Consider the following 17,965-nt stretch of genomic DNA (forward strand, 5'->3'; position numbering starts at 1 on the left):
CATGTATCTTTTTCCTTAAATATATATATATAGTTAATGAATTGATGCATCTGACCATATCTTGGTGGAAAGCCAAATATCATTTCGCCCAGGTAAGTGAGATTCCTGTTGTACATCTTGTTATTCGTCTTAATGTTGTTTTCGTTGACAGGCAGGTCTGATGTTTTCGTGTTTTTCAATTGCTTTCCCTTCGTATAAAAACTCGTATGTGGCTCGGTAATTATACATCCCGCCATTGTGTTATTGTGCTATGGTCATTTTTGTTTTCCTGTCTTTTATTTGTGCTTATGTGCTTTGTCTATAGAGTGTCTTTATGCCATTTTGTTTCTTTGTTGACATATTTGTTTGTTTTTATTGTAATTAAGATTATAACACAATGTTGACTGCTGTACCACTATTTTTGACCTTTGTATCTATTATGTCTGTTTGTTTTGTTCACACATTGTTGTCAATATAATGGAATTTTATGCGACTGTCATACACGTTAGATGTTTAGCTAGCTATAACACCAGGTTTAATCCACCATTTTCTACATAAGGAAATGCCTGTACCAGGTCAGGAATGTGACAGTTGTTTTTCATTCGTTTAATGTGTTTGAGCTTTTGATCTCGTTCTGAACATGCATGAAATATTTGCCACTGGACGTTAAGCAACCAACAATCAATCAATCAATCAATTGATTTTGCCATTTGATAAGGGACTTTCCGTTTTGAATTTTTATTGGAGTTCGATATTTTTGTTATTTTACTTTTTATGTTAGGTTAAACACAAACAAACTGACGGAGAAAAAAAAAACAAGCTTATCAAATAAGTAAACATCAAAATACTAATGTATGTAATCTCCAAATAAGCTCAACCATTACAACACAGAAATCCCGAGGTCATGGCTAGTAAGATACAATACTATAGTTCCTATATAGTAAGTATCTCTATTTCCGTTCAGAAATAGATCAGAACCAATGTCATTCATTCATTGTTATAATTTGTAAGATACAATATGTTACTCCCGTATAATTCCATTCACAAATCAGCAAATCAACTACCTTAACGACTAGATAATATTGAACCCAGGAAATGTATAACATCTAGAGCTTGTACAATACAATAGGGTAAATCCCATACACAAAGACAAAGACAAGATATCCTTATCAGAAACATTATCTAATAAGTTAACTTTGGATGTAACACGTCTTCTGATTAGCTGAAAGTATTTTGTCTATCAGCTCATAGACATAATTTTGTCATGTGACCGCGACGTCACCTACGTTTTTTTCAAAAGTATTACTCCTTAAAATGGAATTTAGAATTAAATTATAAGGAATAACTGTAATAATTTTTCTGTCTATTCGAAATAACATCAAAAATGTGGTGCACATTTTTGATGTTATTTCTTCATAGACAGAAAATATTTTACAGTCATTCCTTCAATATCAAACTTTCCTAAGGTAAAGTACCCATTTCAAAATTAGTATTTAAAATCTTGTAATCCGTAAACAATATAAAAATAAGGAGATGAGGTATGATTGCCAACGAGACAACTATCCACCAAAGTTCAAATAAAGTGGATGTAAGCAATTATAAGCAACCGTACGGCATTCAACAATGATAAAAAAAAAACCCATATCGTATAGTCGGCTATAAAAGGCCTAGACAAGAAAAATATGAAATAATTCAATTCAGAAAGCTAACGGTCTAATTTATAACGAAAACAATTTACGAAAAACAAATATGACAGACATGAACCAACGACAACCACTGAACTACAGGCTCCTGACTTGGGACAGACACATAAAGAATGTGGCTGGGTTAAATATGTTTGTAAGCGCTCAACCCACCCCCTAACCTGCGACAGTGGTGTAACAGCACAACATAAGAACAAACTATAAAAATCAGTTGAAAAGGCTTAACTCATCAGATCGAAACAAAGCAGAAAAACATCAAACATAGACACAGACCGGACGTGGCAGGGCATTTATCCATCCTTCATCCCCAACCAAAAAAAGGACACTAAGTACAGATCTGAGAGTACTCGCAGTTACTGACTGACAGCTAATTCAAAGCAAATAACAACTAAAAACAAATCATAAGACTAAAATATCAATCAGTACACATCCAACATCCAATGGATTAAGTGTAGAGACGGCATTAACAGTCAGAGTAAAACATGACCTTGTGCAATTTCAACATTACAAAACAAATGGAAAATAACAAGAACAAAAGCTTGAACAATGTCACACCCATCATATCACAGAAATAGACCACTTTCGAGTTATGTCCTTCACCGGAAAAGTTCGTCAATTATGCGCACTTTTTTTTATGACACCGTGTACCAGATAAAGGGGACCGTCTGTATCCCTGCACTATTAAAGTTCATCAAGCGTTTTCGTAATCGTCATCATATAGGATAATACACCATAAAGCGTTGGACTATTAAATTTTGATGTACAGTGAAGCATTTAATCTGGTCAAAAATCTAAGTTGACATATATATATATATTCAACCGTTTTTTTTCGTAATGAACATGTGTAATAGATGTCAAATAGAAGTGACTACAAACCCATAAATTTAACCCACCTTCAACTGAATCTTTAACTTCGGATACGGAACGGACAGACGCACGAAAAATTCTGGTAAACATAATGTCCCTCTTATTATCGTAGTTGGGGCCACAAAAATGTTGTCTGTCACACAAGTTACTAATAAGTAAGCGTTTGGAAAGGCCCGACTGTTCATAAAGCGAGCTGAGTGGAACTTAAAGTGTCATTTTTGTCCAATTTAGATAGTCTGATATAATGAATAGTTTTAAATGCATTGTCTTTTGTCCATTTCTTACTAAATCTTCTATTCAGTTGAGACGCAAAATAAATATTGGGATATGTCAAAATAAATGATTTACACCATGAAATCCTCAGCTTCTGGGGACATTTTTGCCTACTTTAACTTTTGTTATCTTGCAGTTTTGTGTGCTTTCTATAGAAATGTTCACATATTTTGAATGAATTCAATCAGTATTATTTCTGAAAATAAAAGAGATACATGCATTATTTTTTCGATTTTCAATTATAGTTCAAAGGGCCAAAGTTATACTCAAATCTTTGACATAAGCCATTTACCGTTCCTTGACATTAAAGAATTATTTGAATTAATGTTAATGATCTAATATATCTATTTTTTTCTTTTATTTACCAGGAAATACATGACTATATGGTATGGGTTTTTCTCATTGTTAAAGGCCGTACGGTTGCATATAATTGCTTACATCTACTTCATTTGAACTTTGGTGGATAGTTGTCTCATTGGCAATCATACCTCATCTCCTTATTTTTATATGAATATGATATATCATTAAAATCCAAACACATACACAAAATGAACATTAATATTTCTTCACATCTCATAGTTTTATATCAAGTTTTGTCAGAATTCTCCTTTATTTGAATTATACTGCTTTGAATAGTCAATAGCTTTGCCATTTACCAAAAACGGTTTAATTTCCATTTCTATTTGATATTCCTTGAGTAGATTATGAAGTTCGACTTCGCTTTTCTCATAAAATTTTCTCAGCAATGTCTTTGTACTGTTAAACATTGGCAATACCTTTGATTTGAAAATTGGCGCGTACAATTTCTGCCTACATGAAATCTTAGTGATGGTGGATTCATCTACAGAGTCTGAAAAATATAATTTGATTAAGACTACAACTTCTCCAGGTCAAACGATTAAACCAATGGAAAACTGTTCATAAAACAAATATTAAAATTCTTTTAGCTTTACTGGTTATTCCCTTTTTCGGAATCTAAAGGACTATGAAGAGGGTGGTAAAGGGTTATTTTCGTGCAACGTGATCGCCGTTTTTTATTTCACGTTCAACGTGTTTTTACTTTTTTATTTAACGTTCAGTCGTGCAAGACAGGTGCCTCGTTCAACGTGTTCTGCTTATTTAATTTTACGTGCATCGTGATTTTCAAATGCTTATTTTGCGTGCTCGGTATTTTTCAAATAAAATTCAAATACTTGGCAGGGATCGTCAAGAAATACTTTTTTAAAAGCCGTAAACCATTTACATCATAAATGTGTATACTAAATCGGAAATAACAAGTAAAACAGAGAGTTTATATATACAAGAAGACAGTGACTCAGTCACAAAAAGTTCACAACAGTCTTTATTTTTCGTGCAACGTTCATGACAGAAATTATTTCACGTTCAACGTGAAATTATGTCTTATTTCACGTTTTTTCCGTTCAAGCACCCCCCTTTACCACCCTCTATGAATAATTTGATTGTTCGTACCAAAACAAAGATATTCCAATGGTGACTGGGGGATAGAAATATGGTCTCCATTGGTCTTCCTCCGACCGGCATTAAACCCTCGCCAAAGTAGGGCGTCCGTTTGCATGGCTATGCGGGATGTACAAGTTCACAGTCATCTCCGGTCAGAATGGGAACGTTAAATGCGATGCCTCGTGTATACTAACTTTAACACCAACATCTATTTCCGAAACTGTGTGATACACGATAGAAATACCACAAGACGTTATGTCAGATAAAATATAGATCCTCTGTCATTGCTTTGCTTTAAGGGTGTACTTAGAAGAAATTAAACAAACCTTAAATTTAAAATTGATACTATAAGTCGGATGAGCATTAGTTAAGGAACAAAATAAGCTAAAAATATTGATAGGTTATGGAGCTCCTTTTCGAGATATTTAATTCTAAAACAAATGGCGGGAAAAGGCTGACTCGGACTTTCACCTTATATTTCCATTGGTATTATTTGGGTCTCAAATCGGAAGAAAAGGAATCTAGAATCTGCATAAATTTGGTAAATGACCTTTTATGAGCTATCGAAGTCTTATATAAAAGGATAAATGGGTACTATGGTGCAAATATTTTACCCTGTATCGTAGGAAAAAAACCAAAGAGTCCGAACATCTGACAAACATTCCTAAACCTGACCTAAGTACATCCTCAAGGATCTGACAATGCTCCGTTTTATTTTGTTTAAAGACTTTTCGGGATACTCTGGTTTAGTGATAAAATGATATACACCTTCACAAAACTATAGACAGAAATTTCATTGGCTGAAGCTATAATACCAGAAAAGTGTTGTTAGATCATTGGAAGCGAAGCAGCTTGGAGACAGGATCTGTATTTAATTCAAATTGTAAGTAATAATATACACGAAAACTTTCGTTTTCTATTTCGAAGGAAAAGAAAAATACTTTTTTGATTCAATTTCAAGAAAGGCACCACAAACCTTTTCACCTGGTGACCATTTAAGAAAACACGTTAATATTAATTAAAGTTATTTTATACAATCTTTTATGTGTTTATTTAAGTTCCTAACATCAATACATACCAACATCTAGAAATTCAAACACTTTGGCCATTACCCCACCGGTATCCTTAATGTAGTCTTCGAACTTTATTATGAGAAACTGTTCCTTTTTAAATACTCTCAACCAATCTTTAAGAAATTCGTTATACAACCCTGCCACGAGAGGAAGCTGTAGGATATATTTGTTTTAATTAAGTATATGGTAAAACTTCATTATCTTAAAACACAATTTAAGGAAAACTACATGACTGTACAATTTTCTAGCCGTATTTGTACTTTTCAGAATTTTCGGTTATTGATACTTTTCAACTTTAGAATTTTGATTTGTTTTTTATTCGAGCACTACTGATGAGTCTTATTTAGACGAAACGCGCGTCATCCGTTCAACATTAGAATCCTGGAGTCGGTTTCACAAAAAAACTTACGCCTAAGATTGATCGTAAGTCATGAACAGTTCAGTATACTTACGATCAATCTTAGTCGTACGTTTTTTTGTGAAACCGACTCCTGGTATTGTTTTATGAGTTTGTATACTTAAAACTAAAAAATCGTGTTCTTTCATAAATATACAGTAATAACCTCTTTTTTTCTTAAATATTATTGGATTGCACGGCAAAAATATTGTAAGATAACAGTAGTAAATTTAATCCACATCTAATAAAAAGGAACATACATTTATGTTTGAGATCAATGATTTTGTTTAAACAGAGTCAACTGTACTTTAAAATGCTTACCCCAAAAAGGGTAATAATGGAATACTATGTAATGTATAAAAGAATTGATCAAAACGTACTATAGAAAATGCGATTTCATATACCCAGTTCCTGATGAACCAAATTATGAATGAAACAGTTGTTTTCCAGTCGTTCAGTTAGTTTATGAAGTCGAACGTTTGGGTTTTTATGGCCTTTTTAAATTTACCGCTAGGAGTTCGGTAATATTGTTATTAATTTTTTTCATCCAAACAAAGGACGAAATTGTTTTGCTTCTGTTAGCATTAGTTAATTTAAAATCAATTTTTTGGGGGGATGGGTGGGGGGACTAATTGCTCATGAAATACTGTTCCCTCTCGAGCATCTTGATACACACTTGGTATTATGTGAAGTTTGTTATGTTGAAATTTTTAGATAACTGTTAACTATTTTGTGTGGTATAATTTGTTTGACTAATGAATTTGGTATAGCATGTCTATATTTGCACCCCTTCCCATTTTCTTACTTTTTAAAGTTTTACTAAGAACAAGTGCATTAAGTAAGCGCTAGAAGATAACGGTTCTTGAACATTTTTATGTCAGTTTACCCTCTTGTCATAAAATATCCGCATTCCATATAAACAACCACGTATTCCGTACTCCCTGATGCATTTTATGTATAAGTCTATCGATGATTTGACATACTCATCGAATGTCTCTGGGTCGACCTTCTTGTCACTTATTCTTCTTATATACAAGTCATCCGGAATATTTCTATCTGCATCCAGTTCCCGGATAATAAATCTTTTGTCATGGATATAGTGACTGTATAATCTGAAATTTGCATTTAAAAAAAAAACAGACAAATCGATTTGGCATTTGGAACTTCTCGTTTTAAACTTTTCTCGATAATTTTTCCTCGAATGACATTTTAAATAAATCCGATAAGTAGTTTCTGGTTATTGAGAATTTTTTTTGTGATCATGTTACATTAAAAAAATATCTATGGCAACCTTAAGTTGATTTGTTAAAATTCAAAATTTACGTAAGAATAAAAAGAGATGTCAGACATTTGTCATTCAGACAGCAACACAACTACAAAAATAATCAAAATGAATGCCTGTTTTGAGTGTTATGATAGCACGAGGTAGAAACGTCATTTATCGATCATTTAACATTTGAGGAAATTATCTAAGGTAAACCTTAGATGATTTTTTATAATTCTAAGTTTACATATGAATGAAAGGAGATGTCTGACATTCGTTAAAAAGTCAGCAACCCAACGACAAAAATAACCAAGAGATATGCCTATATATACTTGAATATCCGAGATAGCTGACCAACTGAGACCTAAAATGAATAGTAAAGTCCACCTCTGATTAACGTTATAGTTTGTTATTCTCTGAGTTATGTTTCTTTTTCGCAATTTGAGTTGTTAGCGTATCTGATGAGGGGATAATAGACGTATTTACACTGGCATGCAGATGTGTCCGCCATTACTTTAAATCACACAAGTTCACGCAAAATTTGACATCACAATTTAAAAAATTAAAAAGTGATTGTTGCTTGAAGTCAGAAGGTTATTTCGAGACAAAATTCAGCTAAATACCAAAAATGTAAATACATTTATTTCTACGCTTTTGTAATTTGGGAAATGGGTGGTAAAGCAAAGAGGGGATGTGGGAAAAAGGGAATAAAACAGAGGGAATGTGGGATATAGGGCATAAAAAAGTGGGATCTGGTCAAAACGGGGAAAGAAGTGGGAAGCGCGAAAAAATTACAAAAAAAAGCGCAGTTTAGAAAATGAGCACCCAAATGTCACATCCATCTTGATGAAGGTTGTTCCTGGAATAAATGTGCCTACGAAGATCTGGATTTTAAACAACTACCCCAAGACTACTAGATAGATTAATAACCAACCTTTCTACTGGATCCCTGATCATAAGAATAATCTTGATATTTGGATTGATATGTTTTATTAAGTCTGGTGTGATATACTTTGGTGCAATGGACTGTGGATTATTCTGTGGTATATTTCGCCAGTCAAAAGCTTGCCAAAAATCCATGGAATCGGAATGACCTGAAATGAAAATTCTGTTGTAGCAAATAAGGTTGTGTTAAATTGTAGGAAATGATTTTCAGTTTTACTTAATATACAGTTTGCTTTTGCAAACAAATCCATAATGCCAGTGATTCAAAGTTTGTATCTTCAAATTTGTTTCCCTTCTTTTTGATGTAAGGGCATTTTTTTTTTTTTTTTTTTTTTTTTTTTTTTTTTTGTATAAACTGAACATTCAAAGCAGATAAGTGTTTACCTCAATTTGAGCTCAGTTATAATTTTTTGCTATCCCAATAATGTTTACCTGTTATTAGATCGTATTTATTTTCTTCCTTACTTCTGTTCTGTATTTGTTCAAAGAAGTTGCTAAAATCCGACAGAGTATAGAAATCGCCATAGTTGACAAGCCGCATGTCGAAGAAACCTAAATGGAATGAAAGATAAACATGTTGATTAGTTTTTCAGAAATCAATTATAGTACTTTTCAATATCGAAAATTCATTAATAAATATTAAAAAGTACGAGCTTATACATATGTAATCCAAGGAATTTGATACCGTCACTAAATTACAATGTTTATTTCAAAGTTAGAATTTTACCGAAAATGATTTAAATTTGTTAAAACCTAAACAACATTAAAAAAACCAAAAAAAAACATGTACAGGTAACTATACAAAAGACAATGGAGAGGCGAAAGATACAAAAGGGATAAACAAACTAATAAGTCGGAAACAAACTGACAACGCCATGACAAAAACAACAAACAACCAAAAGACAAACAACTGTACACAAAACACAAATTGAATATAGAAAACTTAAGACTGAGCAACACGAACCCCATCCAAAACATTGGGTGATCTCGGATCCTCCAGAAGGGTAAGTAGATCCTGCTCGTCACGTGGCACCCGTCACACAAATGTATTCATTATGTCAAGCACTAATTCGGTAGTAGTCTAGACAAAAACTATAAATATTGAATAGAGTTTTGAAGGACTACTAACTTGCAAAATATTCTTATAGCTTTTTACGTGAGCTTAGTTCACATGTTACCGACCATTTACTTAGTGTAAATTGTTAGAAGAATGTGATTAAAATTAATTCAAATATACAAAAATTGGCCTTCAATTCAAATTACACCAATTTGCAATAAGGCTCTATTGATACAATGATAATAACCCCGGACGGCTCAAAGCATATACTTTAAAATTTGTATTTACTGCTTATCCACTAAGCACGCGGCATTAAGGAGTAAGAGCAAAGACAGATCTGCTCGGAGTGAGAATAATATGTCCGGGAAGGATGATATGTATTCCTGTGGACTGTTACATTGTGAATTAGCACGTGGAAAATCCGGCTCAGTATGTCAGTCTATTGCAAAGAAGGGTTAATATTAATATTACATTAACAATGTTTTCGTCCTCAATGTGCATTTAATTTGTTAAACGTTAAACGGACATCCATCATCAGCATCTCTTTTTTGAATATCAGCAACCAGTTTTAAAAAAGATTTATGTTGAATATTACAGATTGAATAAGTTTCCTCTGTGCTATATCCAATCATTTAGACGTCACTTTAGGTATACAGACTTAACCAGTTGAAGGTGTCCCGACGTTGTTAGTTATAATACTTTTATTAGACTTACTAAGACCATATCGTTTCCATGACCAGAAATCAGTTTCCCTTGAGTGCGGTCCTGTATTTCCAGCAATTTTAGGGTGCATTAACATTCGATTATACAGATCTGCTACACCAGACCTACACACGCCTACAATTTGATAGTATGGTAAGCAGCGCATTCTGTCCTTCTGTTTCCAACAGGGATTTTTCATGTTTTCTAAAAACTTTGGTCTTTTCTGTAATTACAATATGATGTGTTTTTAATAAATAAAGATCGAATCGAAACATTTTATGATTAGGATAAGTCGAGACGTAGGAAGTTCATATTTCACTTCAAGTTTTCTCTAGTTCATAACGGACAGTTGCTAAGAATTTTAGCTTATTAATAAATAATTTTATATTGACCCAAACTAGTTACTAGGTAATTATGAAATGCTTATCCGACTGCAGCGAAAGGGTTCTTCATCATTTCCTGTAGGTTCCAACTTCCGAAGCAAGATCGTCCTTGTGTTTGCTTCGATCCTTGCTACGAAAGTGTCATGTTTGTGTTGCTCATTTTATTTTTATTGTATCTATATATTTTAATAGCTAACAAACAGGCGGAAGATACCACGGGGACACACAAAACTAATACGTCGAAGAAAAAGTGACATTGCCTTGGCAAAAAACGACAAAATGACGAACAAATCCAAAACCACGTGTACATAGAAAAGTGAAGATCGAGCAAAATTAACCCCACAAAAAAAAAACCATGCAGGGATGAACTAATGCACTCCGATAGGATGAGCAGGTCTTGCTCCACACATGGCACCCGTCAGAGATATGTTTTTACATACCATACAAAGAATGTCCTCTGCTAATCGTCCTGGATGTGATTCAGGATTGTAGTTTCCAGGACAACTGAAAGGGTAAGAAATATTTTCCATTTGATTGACGTCTGTATGGTATGTGTTCTTCTGTTTGGTATATTTTCTTTCGTCTGTCTTAGCATGTTCAAAAACTGGGTCTCGGTCTCCATTATTTGAGAATTCGTTGTTTAAGGCCCAGAACAAAATACAGATTGGCAGGTAGGATATTACACTTATGATCACTATCTTCTTTTTAATTCTAAAATTATAATAAAAAAGTAAGATATCTCAACTGCTTTCTCGGCATGACTTATCTTAAACCACGTACTAATATATAATAACCTGTGTTCATAGGACACCATGGCCCGCTCGCACTATTTTTTCTATATTCATTGTACCGTGATTTTGGGGTCAAAACCCTGCCTTTGTTACTATTTAATTTTAATAGTTAACACCATAATGAACATGAGTACTATATATTATAAGAATATAAATTGTTTTAACATCTATACATTTTGGATTTCAAGAATAAAATGTGCATGTTCCTCGTTTACTTCATTATTAAATCATAAAATGATATGACAACATTAACATATGCAAATCAGTAATGTTTGTCTTTTTGAAACACAAAAAAAGAATAACTATTTAGGTATATCATTCATTTCCGTCTAACTTTGGAAACAACGGTACCCTAACATCAAGGAATCGTCTCGGCATGAAAAATTCAAAACCAATACACAAAATAAAACTCAAATCAAATTTAAAAGACTGATTTGCATAAGCATTCATCACAAGCCTGTAATGTCGATTTCAAAAAGACAAAAATAACTGTCTCCACAACAAACAATCTATGTGTTACTATAACAGTACCTTACAATATAACTTGCATAATGAAAATTATAAGCGTGAGACTAGAGAAAGAATGAGAAGTCTCCATGAAAATGTGCTTGAACCCTGTAAAGATAAAGATCATAGCAGGAAAGAAACAATTCGTAGGTTTCGTAACTGTCATGTTTTAAAGCTTAGTTGCTGATTTTACCAACTAGATCCTTTAAATTTACTGGTATTCAAAATTACCTGTCTCTTTGCCGATGTTATAAAATAGTTTTGAATATATGAAATATATGCAACTTGAAGTTCAGTAAACTGTAACCGGACATTGATTCTAACTAGAAAATCTCAGTGTCTCCTCCGGGACTCGAACCCGAAACCTCTGTGCTTAAGAAATATATTTACTGCCTTACGACTAGTAAAGTATCTACTGTAGAAGGGATGCAATCCCGTCACACTTCCCCAAAATCAAGAGTCATCATACCACAATCACTCTCACAACACATACCGTGGTTATATTTCATCTCAAATACCATGGGGTTTTCAGTTGGGAGCCACATGTAACCGGAGAGCACGGTTGATTGATAATTGTTGGGTGCTTAACTTCCAGTGGCAAATATTTCATGCATGTTCAAAACGAGAACTAATTTGCAATAAATACAATAGGCAGGTCCTTTAACTAATAATAGTTGTGAAGGTCGGGGTAATTTACTGCTCTGGAAAATTAGGGTATATTGGATAGGGACAGAAATTTTGCCTAGCAACAGGCCACGTGAGGACCCCTCCAGAATTGTTGCAAGGGTTCTTAACGTGAAGAGAATCTGTCACTCTCTAGACAAAGGGCACCGAACATAACGTCCTCATTCTGACCAGATGTGGCTGCGTACTTGTACATTCTGCACAGCCCGGACGCTCCACTTTGGTAAGGGTTTTACTGCCAGTTGGAAGAAGATAAAGAGTGACCATATTTCTGTTCCCCAGTCACCCTTGGGATGGCCGGAGAGCATGATTCTAATTATAAAATCTCATTGTCTCATCCCGGACCACTGTGTATAATTTAGCGCTCTTACCGACTTAGCTAAAGCAGTGCTAGCTAGTACTTAGAAGTGCCGGAACCTCTGTGTTACAAGTCAGCGCTCTAATCGACTGATTTAAAGAAGTTACCTCTGTACATGTGTTACAAGTCAGCGATATGATCGACAGATTTAAAGAAGTTACCTCTGTGTTACAAGTCAGCGCTCTAACCGACTGATCTTAAGAAGAGCTTAGAAGTACCGGAACCTCTGTGTTATAATTCAACGCTATAACCGAATAATCTAAAGAAGTAACCTCTGTGTTACAAGTCAGCGCTCTAACTGACTGAACTAAATAATTTATCTCTGTGTTACAAGTCAGCGATCTAACCGACTGAGCTAAAGAAATTATCGATAAGAGCTTGTAGCAAAGAGGTCTTGGGTTCGAGTCCCGGAGGAGACAATGCGACTTTCTAATAAGACTCATGCTCTCCGGTTACAAAAAAATAGTCGACAAACAAAACTCACCCCATTTTAATCAGGTACATCGTAATGTCAGTAAACATATCAGTGTTATTATAGTTTTCTATTAATTATTATATTGCTTTTACATTTTTAAACACATGTGTTTGTCTATTAAACAGCTGTTTGACTTGTATTTATCGATTTGACTATAAGGAGAAGACTGTTACATGTGACTTCTGTGTACGTATTACACTCAATTACGTCTCAGCTGGTCGAAATAAAATTAAGACACGAAGATGACGCATATGTGTACAATCATTGCGATATCATACAATTTTCATTTATTTATCCATTGTTTTTTTGTTAAACATGATTGAGGTTATTTATAAACATTTGACTATACTTTATCTCCTATGACAGATCCTCATGTGTAGTCAAGATCGTTTAACATCCTCGTAGTAGTAATACATTCTACCAAAAAGTTGAAGACACCTTCGGAGTTATAATGTTATTACATTTTTACAAAACATATGGGTAGACATGCGACTGGCCAATATCATGCCAAGAGTTATTAATGCCAAGGTCACACATTCACGGATTTGACGCCGGATGAGCTACGGATACGATCCGGCATCATTCGTGGCAATCCGTAGATTTCCGTATCGTAGCCGTAGTCATACGTAGTAGTCTTTGTATATCCGTGACAAGTTTTGAACATGCGCAAAATTTTACCACGGACCAAACCACCGTAGTATATCCTTACTAAACCGTATTAGAACGTACTGATCCGTTTTAGTCCCTATTAATCCGTTCTTATTCGTAGTCCCGAAGGATTTGTACGGTTAGTTCTGGAGAACTACGTACTAATACGGTTACACCACATATTTGTTAAGGATAGCGTACGGTTTTTAACGAATTTGTCACGGAATGGCACGATTTCATTACGTTGCATTACGGATAGCTAGGGATCAGCCAGGGTTCTCAAAGTCTTTTACGGTTTACTTCGTTACAACATGACAAACTACGGAATATTAAGGTCCACGACAAACTGACATCAGGCTTCTGTATAAATATTCCCTAGTTATAGATCCCAACCTAGTCTGTGTCTCGCCGTAGAGGTATACTTAACATTATCCAACATGAACAATCAACAATTGATGCTTGCAATTAATTGGCTGGAATTGGCTATTGATATGGCACAAAATGCCAGGGCGGTGGTCGAGCTATTTAATGACAGACGTAGAGGTGACCGCTGGCAGAGGAGATGTTTGTCTGTATCATGGCAGAATAAAAAAAAAACGTCCTTTAGAAGTTTCGAGCTTTGTTGGATATTATTAAATATTACACTTTGGATTTTGTGTCGTTCCTTAATTATTTCTATTTACGTATGCCTCATTGCTGAAGCTAAATACCTAATTGGAATATGCACAATATAACACACACACATAAAATTTATAGCTTTTATTAAGAACCACACAAGTACTATAATGTCAACATTTTTTATGATCCACAACTAAATGCAAAAATATTAAATAAATGATTTAATAAAACAAAAACAAAAAATCATCGATCTACTGCCATAATTAATGAGATTATAAATTACAAGCTAATTAGAAATGAATAAAGGTTTAGAAAATGTGGCGGTTAATTCGTACTATCCCGTATCAGACCGTTCTCATTCGTACTTAACCTTACTTCTACCGTGGTAAACCACTGTTTATCCGCAGTACATACACCCCGGTACTTGTCGTTCCGTATTTAACTGTGTCGTACCGTAAGAATCCGTATCACTCATGTCACCAAATGACCCCTTTCCTGCATTACCCGTGGCAGATACGTCAAAACCCGTGTCACACCGTGGTGCAACCTTATCAGATCCGTATCGGACTACGGAATCTGCATTTCCGGGATCATCCGTGAGATTTAATCCGTAGTGGAACCGGCGAGGTGATCCGTGAATGTGTGACCTAGGCATAACGTAATCCATCTTTTTTTCGTTTTCTCTCAGTTTTCAACTTTTTACGAAATCTCAATTTGTCATTTGCATCACATTTTAAAACCCTTTGACTGATGTTGGTTACAGAATAAGTATTATATATTTTGAAGGCATTTATTTTCGTTTTGTCGTTCTAACCAACTATTGTCTAACCTTTACATGCAACAATAAGGCGAGATCCATTTAACTTGAAGTGAGTCCTGGTATCCAATATTGTCAGAACAACAGCCAGAGAAATCCTTGACTTTCACATTTTTGGGTGTGAACGTACGTACCAAGTCCATATAAATCAAGAAAAGCGCTTCGGGCATTCGAAATTAATAACGCGTTATATATTCATTGACCGTAATTACAAATGACATTTGTCCTGGTCATTCATATCGTTAGAATAAAACCATTGGTATTCAAAGTAACGGGAGGTAGTATTTATAAATCAATTTATGAAATCAGTATTGATGTTATCAGTCATTTTACGCGTTCCGTTGATTTGACATTATGACATGTAGTTAAATGTAGACCATATACTACCTTATCTGCAATGAAACTTCAGTAGAAACTCACGATTTACAATGCTTCCACTATCAAACAAATGTGTATTTAAACATGCTGTCAACATGGCCTAGCCTGGCGCTTATTGTTTTGACATTATCTGACATATTTGGAACATGTTATGGTATGTATATACCTTAAAAGACCATGGTTGTATATTAAATTTAAAATAACAAAAAATATTACTCTTTAGAATAGTTTGAATATCATTATAAATGTATTTTTCTGTAATGTGTCCTTAACCTGTTCGATTTTTTAAGGATTATGCAATGAAGAGTTGATATCACTTCCATGATAATGTATTGTGACAAGGAAAATACATACATTTGTCTACATGTATGCATGGACATCCATCAAATTGAATATGAGTAAGAATTTTGTCAGTGTTTGTCTCTGAATAATCGATGTTGCTAATTCCATGACAGAACATGATAATATGGAACCAAATACATTGAATAAAATTGAGAATGGAAATGGGGAATGTGTCAAAGAGACAACAACATGTATTCCTTATTTAAACTAAAAAAAGAAAGTTTTTTGTTTTTAGCTTTAACCAATTCTTAAACTACATATCAGTGGCGGATCCAGAACTTTTTATAAGGGGGCCCACTGACTGCCATCAGAGGGGGCCCGCTACAGTCATGCTTTAGTGATTCTCTATATAATCCCTACGAAAGGGGGCGAGGCCCCCAGCCCCCCCTCCCTGGATCCGCCTATGCATATGCAATTGAACTGGTACTTAGTACTGTTCATTTTGTAGCTTTACTTTTTCAGTACCTCTGCTGGTGGACTATCAGTCCCCAAGGGTATCATCAGCTCAGTAGTCAGTACTTCGGTAATTATATGGTTTATAACAAACCTTTCTTAAATTGTCCGTTTATCATGTGACATTTAGAAATTACTAATATAAAGAAACTAAAATTTCAACTCCTTCAGACAAAGTTGACCTTTGATGGATTAGGCTATTTTTTGAAGGTCCTTTTGGTCATATAGATCTTCAACTGTTTCAGTTCTTATACATCCTTTGCTTTCAAATATTCGGCTTTGAGCGTTCTTTATGAAGGTAAATCCAGAAAAGCGCTTCTTGGTAGCATGAAATTTGTAAATTGTTGTTTTTATGTTTTATTAGCTCACCTGGCCCGAGCTTTTTCCATCACTTTGGCTCCGTCGTCTTTCGTCGTCCGTTAACTTTTACAAAAATCTTCTCCTCTGAAACTACTCGGCCAAATTTAACCAAACTTTGCCACAATCATCATTGGTGTATCTAGTTTAATAGATGTGTCCGATGACCCCGCCTGCCAACCAAGATGGCCGACATGACTAAATGTAAAACACACGAGTAAAATACTACGTTGTATGTCTATTATTTTGAAAATCACTATAAATAAAGAAAATCTGACGAGAGCAGAAATGTTCAGAATGTTGAGCTTTTAAATTACCTTGTCTGTTAACATCAAAACTGTCAGACGACTTCTTACAGCAGTTATTGCCCTTAAACGACGAATTTTACCATTTTTTTTTTCATTTTTGCCTATTATCTTGAAAGTATAACAAATAGAAAGAAACTTTGAAATGCGAAAATTAGCAGCAAGACAAAATCTACAAATAAGTCAGATTGCCGAAATCGTCAGACGACTCCTTATTACAGTTATTGCCCTTTAATAACGATTTTTACCAGGTTTATCCCTTATGGTTTTAAAACAAAAAAATCAGCATGACAAGGTACACAAACAAGTATAATGGACAAATTCAGTCGACTCGTTGTTGGAGTTATTGCTCCTTAAGGACGAATTTTACCAGTTTTAGTGGGTTTTTTTCTCTATTATCTTGAAAGCTATAGTAGATAGGTAGACACTTTAGAGCGCAAAAAAAAAATAGTTTTATTTTCATGAATTCTAGAGTGTCCATTGTTGAATACGCATATAGACCTAGTCTCTTGTGGAGAGTTGTCTCTTTGGCAATTATACCACATCTTCTTATTTTTATATAGGTGAGTGACACCAGGCTCCTTAGAAATATATAGTGCATGTACTGATGAAATGCAAGGATAAAGGGTTAACACCAACAATATCGATATAGAAAGTTTTCTTTCGTTTGCTGTATTGAAATCAAATAGTTTAATAAATCATATCGACATTTTTAGCTCACCTTTCCAAAGGAAATGTGAGCTTTTGCCATCCGTCGTCGTCCGTCTGGGGTAAACTTTTTCAAACTTCTTCTCCTCCGAAACCACTGAACCAATTCAAATTAAACTTATACTGAATGATCCTTGGGGTATCTAAAATAAAGTTGGTGCTTTATTTTTTGTTTCTTCAAAAAACATGGCCGCCATGGCTAAAAATAGAACATAGGGGTAAAATCACTTTTTGCCTTATATCTCAAAAAGTAAGGCATTTAGAGCAAATCTGACAAGGGGGCTGGGGTGATTAAAATGTTTATTAGGTCAAGTTCTATCAGCCCTGAAATTTTCAGATGAATCTAACAACCCATTGTTGGGTTGCTGCCACTAAATTGGTAATTTTAAGGAAATTTTGCAGTTTTTGGTTATTACCTTG

General features: G+C 34.4%; 1 protein-coding gene across 1 annotated transcript; it reads right to left on the reverse strand.

Moving 5' to 3' along the window:
* Positions 1–5,350: 5,350 nt before the first annotated feature.
* On the reverse strand, positions 5,351–8,097 carry LOC127723938 (carbohydrate sulfotransferase 15-like). The gene is made up of 3 exons (XM_052230655.1): positions 7,952–8,097; positions 6,640–6,865; positions 5,351–5,509 (listed from the first exon to the last, which is right to left on the reverse strand). The coding sequence occupies exons 1-3, from the start codon at positions 8,095–8,097 to the stop codon at positions 5,351–5,353; spliced, it is 531 nt and encodes a 176-aa protein (XP_052086615.1).
* Between the last annotated feature and the right edge of the window lie 9,868 nt (positions 8,098–17,965).

Source organism: Mytilus californianus, unplaced genomic scaffold (genome assembly GCF_021869535.1).
Source record: "Mytilus californianus isolate M0D057914Y unplaced genomic scaffold, xbMytCali1.0.p SCAF_13, whole genome shotgun sequence".
In the NCBI taxonomy this organism is placed as follows: domain Eukaryota; kingdom Metazoa; phylum Mollusca; class Bivalvia; order Mytilida; family Mytilidae; genus Mytilus; species Mytilus californianus.